The 10,153-nt window shown below is 45.3% G+C and overlaps 2 protein-coding genes across 3 annotated transcripts in view; one reads left to right on the forward strand and one right to left on the reverse strand.

The window, feature by feature from the left end:
- Window positions 1-8,549, reverse strand: part of col4a4 (collagen, type IV, alpha 4) — a 32,476-nt gene extending 23,927 nt beyond the window's left edge. Inside the window, exons 1-5 of one of the 2 annotated variants that reach the window (XM_046390036.1) lie at window positions 8,393-8,518; window positions 7,996-8,153; window positions 6,264-6,420; window positions 5,044-5,086; window positions 2,111-2,182 (exon numbers count right to left, since the gene is read on the reverse strand). In XM_046390036.1, the coding sequence (XP_046245992.1) occupies window positions 2,111-2,182; window positions 5,044-5,086; window positions 6,264-6,304 (156 nt within the window). In that variant the 5' untranslated portion in view covers window positions 6,305-6,420; window positions 7,996-8,153; window positions 8,393-8,518. Of the gene's footprint in view, window positions 1-2,110; window positions 2,183-5,043; window positions 5,087-6,263; window positions 6,421-7,995; window positions 8,154-8,392 lie in introns of both variants that reach the window. The other variant, XM_046390035.1, reaches the window with a different exon arrangement.
- A 1,017-nt stretch (window positions 8,550-9,566) lies between these two features.
- The window catches only part of col4a3 (collagen, type IV, alpha 3), a 29,594-nt gene continuing 29,007 nt past the window's right edge, over window positions 9,567-10,153 (forward strand). The window contains exon 1 of the mRNA XM_046390059.1: window positions 9,567-9,990. Coding sequence (XP_046246015.1) covers window positions 9,901-9,990 — 90 coding nt within the window. The 5' untranslated portion in view covers window positions 9,567-9,900. The remainder of the gene's footprint in view (window positions 9,991-10,153) is intronic.

Genomic DNA, 10,153 nt, shown 5'->3' on the forward strand with positions numbered 1-10,153 from the left:
CCTGATGGAGTTCAATACTGGATAACCTTGTAGAATGTGATAGAGCCTGTCAAAACCTGATACTGCAGAACCTGACAGAATCTGATGGAAACTAACAGAACTAAATAGAACCCGGTGGAACCTCACAAAACATAACAGAACCTGATGGAACTTGGAATGAATCTGATACTGTAGAACCTGCTAGAGCCTGACAGAACCCACCCAACATGACAGAACATGACAGAATCTGATACTGTAAAACATAATGGAAAGTGAAAAAACTTCACAGAATTTAATAGAACCTGAAGGAACAGAACTTGTTATAAACTAGTACAATCGGAACTTGTTACGAACTAATACAACCTAACAAAACTTTTTATAAATTAAAAGAACCTGTTGGGACCTGCTGACCAGCCACCTCCTCACGTCAGCTCTTCAACTAGATTTTGTTCATTTGTTCAACAGAAAGCAGAATTCTGTACACGAATACAGAAAAGCTCTGAGGTGTAATGTTTTTATTGAGCACAGGAGGCAGTATGACATCACAAAACACACACACACACACACACACTGTGCTCAGACTGTTGGATGTTAAATCAGATCCAATTTTCCTTTAAATCAGCAGCCAAGAGATTAGAGTGAAGCTCAAACACTCCATTATATGTTTTGGAAAGAAAGAAAAATCTTTACGTGCAAGATTGACTGCCAATAATCAACTTTAGTTTGACTCACAAACTTACAAAGACAATAAACTTGATGCTTCATATTAAAGTCTGAACCAGAACCTGTGGAACTGAAGTTCTGTCTACATCTGAATCTGGATGAGGTTTAAACATCTGATATTTACTGTGCGTGTGTGTGTGTGTGTGTGATGTGTACAGTGAAGTGTGTGTGTGCGTGTGTGTGTGATGAGGTGTGTGCGTGTGATGAGATGTGACAGCTGTGATCTCTGTTAGTCCTCTCTCTGTCCGTCTTTCTCTGAAGCGACTGAACTGTGAAATCAGTGAGACAGACACCTTCCCACAATCCTCTCTGCCTGTCTGCTGCCCCCAGCTGTACAAACACACACTCATATAGATACACACTGAAATACACATACAAATACACTAACACACATCACGCACATCGACACACACACAGACTGGAGGTCAGTTTATGTTTGGCAGACAGTCTGCACAGATAAACTTTGTGGTGACAGCAGACTGTGATGGTTTATTAGCTGCTTGAATGGATCCTAATTAAATGGTGATAAACTTACTCACTCAGCTCAAACATCTGGGCCTCACTGTGTACAGAAACATCTGGGCCTCACTGTGTACAGAAACATCTGGGCCTCACTGTGTACAGAAACATCTGACCTCACCGTGTACAGAAACATCTGGGCCTCACTGTGTACAGAAACATCTGGGCCTCACTGTGTACAGAAACATCTGGACCTCACTGTGTACAGAAACATCTGACCTCACCGTGTACAGAAACATCTGGACCTCACCGTGTACAGAAACATCTGGGCCTCACTGTGTACAGAAACATCTGGACCTCACTGTGTACAGAAACATCTGGACCTCACCGTGTACAGAAACATCTGACCTCACCGTGTACAGAAACATCTGGGCCTCACCGTGTACAGAAACATCTGGGCCTCACCGTGTACAGAAACATCTGGGCCTCACTGTGTACAGAAACATCTGACCTCACCGTGTACAGAAACATCTGGGCCTCACCGTGTACAGAAACATCTGGGCCTCACTGTGTACAGAAACATCTGACCTCACCGTGTACAGAAACATCTGGACCTCACCGTGTACAGAAACATCTGACCTCACCGTGTACAGAAACATCTGGACCTCACCGTGTACAGAAACATCTGGGCCTCACCGTGTACAGAAACATCTGGGCCTCACCGTGTACAGAAACATCTGGGCCTCACCGTGTACAGAAACATCTGGGCCTCACCGTGTACAGAAACATCTGGGCCTCACTGTGTACAGAAACATGTGTTGTGTGTGTGTGTGTGTGTGTTTCTGTCTGTGGTTTACAAGCAGACAGTAAAGGTGTCACAGGTCTGTTAACAGTATGCAGCTGTGATGATGTCATGATGCAGCTGGGCTCTGATTGGCTGCGGTCTCACCCTCGCTCCTTTGGCTGGGAAACACTGGCAGGTGGAGCAGTCCCGACCAGCGCAAGGCTCCGACTGGTCACCCTGGAAACCAAGACAGAAGACAAGCATCACCGTGACATCGGTGTGACATCACAGCATCATCAGCTTTACACTCCCATGATCACAACAACACGTGCGTCCACACTTCATCAGCATCAGCAGCCAGCACACCTTACCGTACATGAGCCGTAAGCCAGCGAGCGACCACACACACCCTCTAAACCAATAAGAAAAGACTTGTGTGTTTCTGAGCCCTCAAATGAACTACGAACATCCCGACTGAACTCTGACTTGTTGGTGCTTTCCATAGCAGTAAACAGTGAACCTGCTGGTGGACAGGAGCCATGAAGGAGGCCCTGAAGCTGACGGAGTAGCTTCAGGTTGTGGGTATCAGACTCCTGAAGTCAGGACAGAAGGTCTTCAGCCTCTGTGGTTCTGTTCATTTCAGACTTAAGTGGAGGAACAGTGGACCATCTCTTTACTCTCAGGTCCATTCCGTCTTAAGGTGGAGGGATTGTACAGCAGACCCCATGCAGCTGGGGAAGACCTCGGGATCCCACAGGAGGAACCGAAGGATGTGGCACAGGACAGTATGAGCCAGCAGGTTTGGCGTCTCCAGGTGTGTTTTCTCCTACTTGCACGAATTTCAGAGAGTTTTGTGTTTTCGGGTGCATTTTCACCAGTGTTTTATTTGTTATGGTGCGTTCACTGAGTGCAGACAGTGGAATGTAAACACCACGCAGAGACAGACAAGCATCTGAGATTCTTAGGAAGCAGACAGCTGACTGTGTGTGTGTGTGTCTATCAGATAACGTCAGCGACAATCGCGCTCCATTTTTCTGACCCACACACTCTTTGAACAGTCTGAATGAGGACAGATGTGAAGCAGCATCTGTTCATCAGATATAAATCAAACCAGCAGACCTTTAAATTCAGATGAACACAAAACGGCGAGCGCTGCAGCGGCCGACAGAATGCACGTTTGTTCATGTAAACTATGCGTCATCACACACGTGTTCATTAACGCCGTGTGATAGAATGGGGGTCCCTCCAGGACTATTTACAGCTTAACTGAACATTTCACTGTTCTAAAAAATTGCTGATGTATCGTATTTTCATTGCAATTGCAGGAGTAGAAAGTGCAAAAACAGTTGTGACTTTTTCGTGTCTGCCAGCTCCAAAGCTAACGTGTGAAGAACCTCACAGCAGTTTCGTCTAAATGTGCTCATAAAACTGAACAGCTTCTCTTCATTCATGTTCACAGACGTGACGGTGCCACGACAACAGGAGCAGCGTGCGGTGCTGCAGACTTCCAGGAGAAGGTTAATAAAAATGAAAAGCTCTGAAATGAAGTGCGGAGACGCCGGGCAGCGTGCGACCTGCTCGTCACCGGACAACTGGACTCGGCTGCAGCGCGTCAGCCTCGGCTTTCAAAATCAAACCAGCTCAGACGAACACGGTCAGAAGACGATGGGTGGTGCTGATGAAGAGGTACTTGAGTTCGTCCGATGGTGCTGAGGGTGTAAATCAGGTGGGGGACCACTGACGCTGACCCACACTGAGTGTCCCTGTTGCTACACCGACTGTGTGTTTCTCAGGGGGCCCCAGACGGTGAGTTTCCCAGCATGCCGCAGTGTTTGTGTAGCAGCCACATTCTTGCAGCGTTGTGTAAACCAGGTTATCAGTCAGGCGTGGCTATCAGCAGCAGGAATGTGGCTATCGCTCTATCTGCTGTCACGACTCTGTCCTAAAAGTCTGCACTCGCACCATCCTCCCTCCATCAGTCCTCCATTTATCCTCCATCATCGCTCTATCTGCTCTGCTCTCGTCTAAACTTACACATCATCTTCCATCCCTCCACCTTCAACCTTCATCAGTCATCCATGCTCCATCGTCCCACCACATCTTTGCTCCCATCATCTTCCGTTAACATCCATTAATGCTCTATCCATCCTCCACCTTCCCCTCCTCCCTCCATCTGGGACACCGTGCTGATTGGCCGACATCGCTGCAGTTCACAGACAGACTGAACCTGACGACCTCAACAGGATGGAGAGACCGAAACATTTCTACACCTCTGCAGGGTCTTCTCTGCATCATCCTGACTCAGTTCACCATCATCTCCCCACCTGTCCTGCATCCTGGGCCTCGATACAGAAAATGTCCAAACGGCTCATCCAATCTAAAATTAACCTTTAAAGGTAGGAAAAATCCCACCTTCCTGTCACAGGTGCAATTCAAAGCTGTGTCCTCTCCCGTGTCCATATCCCCAATAATGACTATCTCACTTCACTCATCACTGGCTAGCTAGCCATTCTTTAACAGACATGTGTGTTCGGTTTTTCATTGACCTGCAACATCACAGGCTCAAGCTTATTTTCACTCGGCCATCTTGCAAGTTGCTATCAGAACTGTTAATGTTAACAGTCAAACATAAATTCTTCTGGGTGATCACTAAAGAATCACTAAGTTCTACCATTTTTAGCTTCTCTTCTCAAGCTGAGTCCACACAGTCGTGTTTTAGCTTCTGAATGAACAGCTGAGAACAGCTAGCTGCGCTAATGCTAATGCTAATGCTAACATCAGGTTAGCAGGAATGGCATGAAATGGATTCACAGTCTGTTGCATCACTGCAGAGTGACATGGACATGATGCCTGTAGCCATGGTAACTATATACACAACAAAGATGGAGACACTTGGTGTCTCGAACGAAGACAAGAGAATCAAAAATTTAATGACAAAGAGGCTGAAATTTCACTGAAGTAAAAGAGACAGGAATGTTTTTGTTGCTGTTTTTTAACTTTCCTCACCTCTAAGAGCTCATTACAAAATCACACCTTCACAATTAAACTCCAGTGAAGAAACCAAAGGTGTGTTTGAAATGAGAGAGAGATAAACTCACCCCAAGAGCTGCTGGAGGAGCTGCCAGGATCATGAGAAGGCACCTGGAGGAGGAAACAAGTTATTAGTTTATGACATGGAACAACAGAGGGCAGCGCTGACTGATCAATCAGCAATAACGATCGTTCATGAATGGTCATGTGGGTGTAGGTATGAAAAAACCCTGACCATGACTTGCACATGTTAAAGGTACTCATTGTTGTTGCTTTTGAGCTACATCAGAGTCGTATCGTCAGACTTAATGGCACTGTTTAGCCGCGATGTGCAGCACAGTCATGAAAGCAGTGGTCCGAACACACAGCCTTGGGGTGCACCAGTGCTTAGTCTGTCGACCATGGAGGTACTGCTGAAAAGGGTGAGGTCTGTCAGTCAGGAAGTCCAGCTGCAGAGTGAGGAGTTAATGCTGAGCAGGTTCAGCCTCTGTGGATAATGACTGCGTTGAATTCAGCTACAGTCTATGAACAGCAGTCTGGCGCTGCTGACCTCTGTGTCCAGATTGGAAAGAGTCGATTGAAGGGCAGTGAAAATCGGTGTGGACTGGTGCTTCGTGTGTCCTAGCAGCAGCCTCGTGACAGGACAGAATCGATTCATTTGGCAAATGAGTGAGTTGGTCCCCCCTTTGCAGCTCTAACAGCTTCCACTCTTCTGTGAAGGCTTTCCACAACATGTTGGAGTGTTTCTGTGGGAATTTGTGCCCATTCATGCAGTAGAGCATTTGTGAGGTCACACACTGATGTTGGACCAAAAGGCCTGGCTCACAATCTCCGTTCCAGTTCATCCCAAAGGTGTTGGATGGGGTTGAGGTCAGGGCTCTGTGTGGGCCAGTCAAGTTCTTCCACACCAAACTCATCCAACCATGTCTTTATGGAGCTTTGCTTTGTGCACTGGGGCACAGTCATGCTGGAATAGAAAAGGGCCTTCAACAAACTGTTGCCACAAAGTTGGAAGCATAGCATTGTCCAAAATGTCTTGGTGTGCTGAAGCATTAAGATTTCCCTTCACTGGAAGTCAGGGGCCCTGAGGAACGGCCCCACAGAGAGGGGTGTCTGGATACTTTTGTCTATGTTGTGTATTTTATATTTTGTGTATCTTAATTGTTTGAACTGTTTTGATGTGGACAGGTTGCGAGACAAATTACCTTTCCAACAACATAGTTTTGTAATGAGCAGATATTATTTTAAACCTTACAGCGTGACTTTACATTAACACATTTTTCTTTACCAGGCGTAGCTGCAGAGGGCGGAGCAGGAAGTCAGCAGCATCTTGTCCTCTTCTCAGAGGAAGTCCCGCCCACTACGCAGCCCTGTCACTCTGACTCCGCCTCCAGTTGGTTCTTAGCCAATGAGGACGCTCTGGTACTCCAACGGAGTTGGTTGTCCTGCAGAGACACCAAGATCATCCGATCATTCAGGCTAACACTCCACTCTACTCACAACACTGCTGACCAGAAACCTGATCACAATCTGTATTCGTATTCTGTAAATCAGATTTGTGTCTGTCCTCCTGTCCAGAAGGAGGTGCTGTTTGTGAACTGACAAAATCACCAGAAGAAGAACTTCTGCAGTTTAGCGTTTCAGTTACAACAATAACAGTTTAGCTAGCATTAGCTGCATTAGCTAACAACAGTCCCTAAACTGAACAAACACATGAAGAAAATAATGAACAACCAAAGATCAATGAGCGGTTGAACTGATCAGTGATCGGACTGTATTTGATCGTTTGCATAGGAACAGCTGGAGCTGACAAACATCTCACTTTCGTGTGATTTCGGTGAAAGTTCAGCTGCTGTTAACACGAGACAAACGATGTATTCAGGACATCAATGCTGTTGAATGCTTCTTGAATGTGTTTACACTTAAACGCATTCAAGAAGCGTTTTATGAGAGCAGATGGATATCTGATCTGATCTGCTCCGCATGAAGTGACCCCGTGTGAATGAGGTCAGAGAGACGTTCCTCACTCAGGAGAAGAAGACAAACACAGCGAAGGAAAACTTTCTCTGTTGTTGATTTTTCTCTAACTTTTTACGCTGACTTCCTGGTCAGTTCTCCCTCAAGCCAAAAAAGCTTCTTGACTTCAAGTAAACTAGCTGCTTTAAGACGGGTTAAAGGAACAGGTCACCCAAAAATGAAAACTCTGTCGTTAGCTCCTCGCGCTGATGGAAAGTTGGCTGAAGTTTCTTCGTCCGTAAAACCTTTCTGTAGCTTCAGGGTAACAACAGCGTAGCAGCATCCTGCTAAACAACTGAAGAAGCTCAGGACTTGTTTGAAGACGTTACAGACAGAAGGATCAACACAAAATGGCTCCGTGCAGCTTGTCTGGTCTCCTGAAGACTCGTGTTTTTCAGCTGCTAAGCTCTCAGCATTAAGCAGCACCTCGCGGACATGTGCTGCGAACAACATGTTCTCCGATCAGTCTGGGATCTCGGGGCGCCTGGAGACGGGAACTTCCCCAGACCAGCTGAATGGAGCCATTTTGTTTTTCTGTATTGTTTCTGGAAGTTTGAAAACAAGTGCTGAGCCTCCTCAGTCGTGTTTTTACTGCGAAGTTTCACAAATGTTTTGCGGATGACGACGAGATTTGGTTTTTTTTCAGATTTTTTGTTCCTTTCAGAAAAGATCAGAAGAAGACATTTTTGAGTGAACTGATTAAAGCTGACAAAGCCACAGTGTGATGACTGTTAATGACACAGCCCAGTACTATGCTTTGTACTCATACTTCACCACATTTCAGAGGCAAATACTTTGAAGTGAACAGCTTTAGTTCCTTTGCAGGCCAACAGTACATGAAGCTGTTTGAATCAGCTGAAACGTCAGTATCAATAATCTGCTCTAACAATCACTTCAGTCTGAAGTATTCTGCTCATCGGCTGTGAGTACTTTTACTTGTGATACTTTAAGTACATTTTGCTGATGAAATGTGATCGCAGGTATTTTACTTGTATTTTACTCACCGGAACTTCAACTTTTGCTGAGTTAAGACGACAGTTTGCGTCAGTCACAGACGAAGAAAAGTTCGTTTTGTTCTTCAAATGTTGACTTAAAGTTTCTGACAGCTTGCAGTTTTACAGTGTAGAGAATCTGCAGGATGAAATACTGCAGTACAGCGGCACTGCAGTAGTTGAGTAAAAGTACTCAGTTACTTCTCTCCTCCTCTTCAGCTTCATCGGAGGATCAGCATTAAGGCTAATTAACCTGTTGACGTCAGTCACTAATTAGAGCCCATTTGACAGCTAATTAAGAGTTAATTATCGAGAGTTAATAAGAGTTAATTATCAACTGCTGCTCACTCAAACGTCACACAGCAGAAAAAACGGGCGGGTCAGGTGAGTCACACGCAGGTTCGCTTACCTGAAGGTCTCGCGCTCAGTCTGGAGCTTCACGCGCTTTTCATTGCGGAGGAACACAGACGGAAAACTCTCAACTTTATCCGCTAAACTGAAGCCGCAACCCTCGGCTGCACGAATCAGCCGGTAGCAAACACCTGCAGGCGCACACACCAGCGCTTCCGGTCCCCGGGCTCCGCGCTACAAATTAAAAGCGGTGGCCAACATTACAGTCTTGTGTTTTCGTTTCTGTCACACTGCATTGAGCTGACGTGCTCACAGGAAGGGACCTCCAATAGGTGCATTTAAAGATTTCAGAGATAAACAATTCAACTGACTGGGACCAAACAAATATAATGTAATACAGAAATACTAAAGTCCTCTAAAGCAGATTACGTTTCTAAAGGGAGGCAACATGCACAAGAAAACAAAACAAGAACCGTAGGAAGATTTTAAAAAAGTGCTAAACAGATTATTAATTACATTTAAATTCAGTTTGATTCTTCATTTTGGGTTCATTTAGTTAAATGTTGTATTTTTCAATATAAATGTGTTTTCAGGAAACATAAAATTTTAGAAAGAATTTAAAATTTATTAGAAAGATTTCTTTAACAACGTGACAACAATAAATGTTGCCGCCAGGTCACTGACTCACCTGTGGAGTTTCTTTTTTAAATTAACTTACATCACATTAAACATTAAAATTTACATTTAAGTGCTTAAATACTGAAATAGTGTACTTTATTTTGCTTATTTGTACAAATACACAGAGTGAATCTCAAACTATAAGCTTTCAGTAATGTGAGTGACTTCATCACGTTGTTGTCAGCTTCAGTCCCAAAAGTACGGCGGCCGGCAAGTGCAAACCAGCATTACAAAATGTGAAACACTTTTACAACGTTTGAGACAAATTTACATTTTAGAAAACAAACAAAATTACATTACCAAAACAAATTTACAAGTCCCAAAACAAATCAACATCATGCGAAACACTTTTACATTTTCGATGATCTACAGTTTTTAAACAGCATGGACCAGTCGGGGGGCCAGATATGCTGCAGACCCACAAATATCATCATCATTATCAGTCACAGCAGCAGTGGTAGTAGTATTGCAGTGGTAGTAGTACTGCAGTGGTAGTAGTACAAAGGTGTGTACCTGAACTACTCAGCTGGTGTGGCAGAAATATTAATGGAGGAAGTGTTCAGATATTTTATTTCAGTAAACGTGAATATTCTAACAGTTCACAGTGTGGACTGACCTCATCAGCTCTGGACGACAGCTGGGTTTTACTTTGAAAACGTAAATCGGAAGTCTCGTACTGAGTGTTTCGGATTTGACTCCGCAGTCAGAGGACTTTCTCTCTCCATCCCGCAGCAGGTTGCTATGGCCCGCAGGATCAGCTGCACGGACCTCCCGTAAACCGAACCGAACCGAACTGAACCGAGTCTGCACGAGGAGCCCATCCGCTCAGCGAGTTCAGCCCGGAGTCAGTGTGATCAGCCCGGACTCTGCAGCTCGGTGTCCGTCCGCATGGAGGCTCCGGGCGGCCCGAGACGGAGGATCGTCCCGCTGCTGGTTCTGATGCTCTGCTGTTCCGCCGCTCCGGGACGCGCCGAGAGGGTGAGTGAACACACCCCGAGACACGCGCACAGGTGAAGGGTTACCGTCAGCTGTTTACTGTTGGTGGAAAAAAGCTGAGTTGAAACACAGAAAGTTTGAGATCGATGAAGATGATGAGGAAGGTGGTGATGAAGATGATGAGGAAGGTGGTGATGAAGGTGGT

Source organism: Scatophagus argus, chromosome 5, assembly GCF_020382885.2.
Source record: "Scatophagus argus isolate fScaArg1 chromosome 5, fScaArg1.pri, whole genome shotgun sequence".
Taxonomy (NCBI): Eukaryota; Metazoa; Chordata; class Actinopteri; family Scatophagidae; genus Scatophagus; species Scatophagus argus.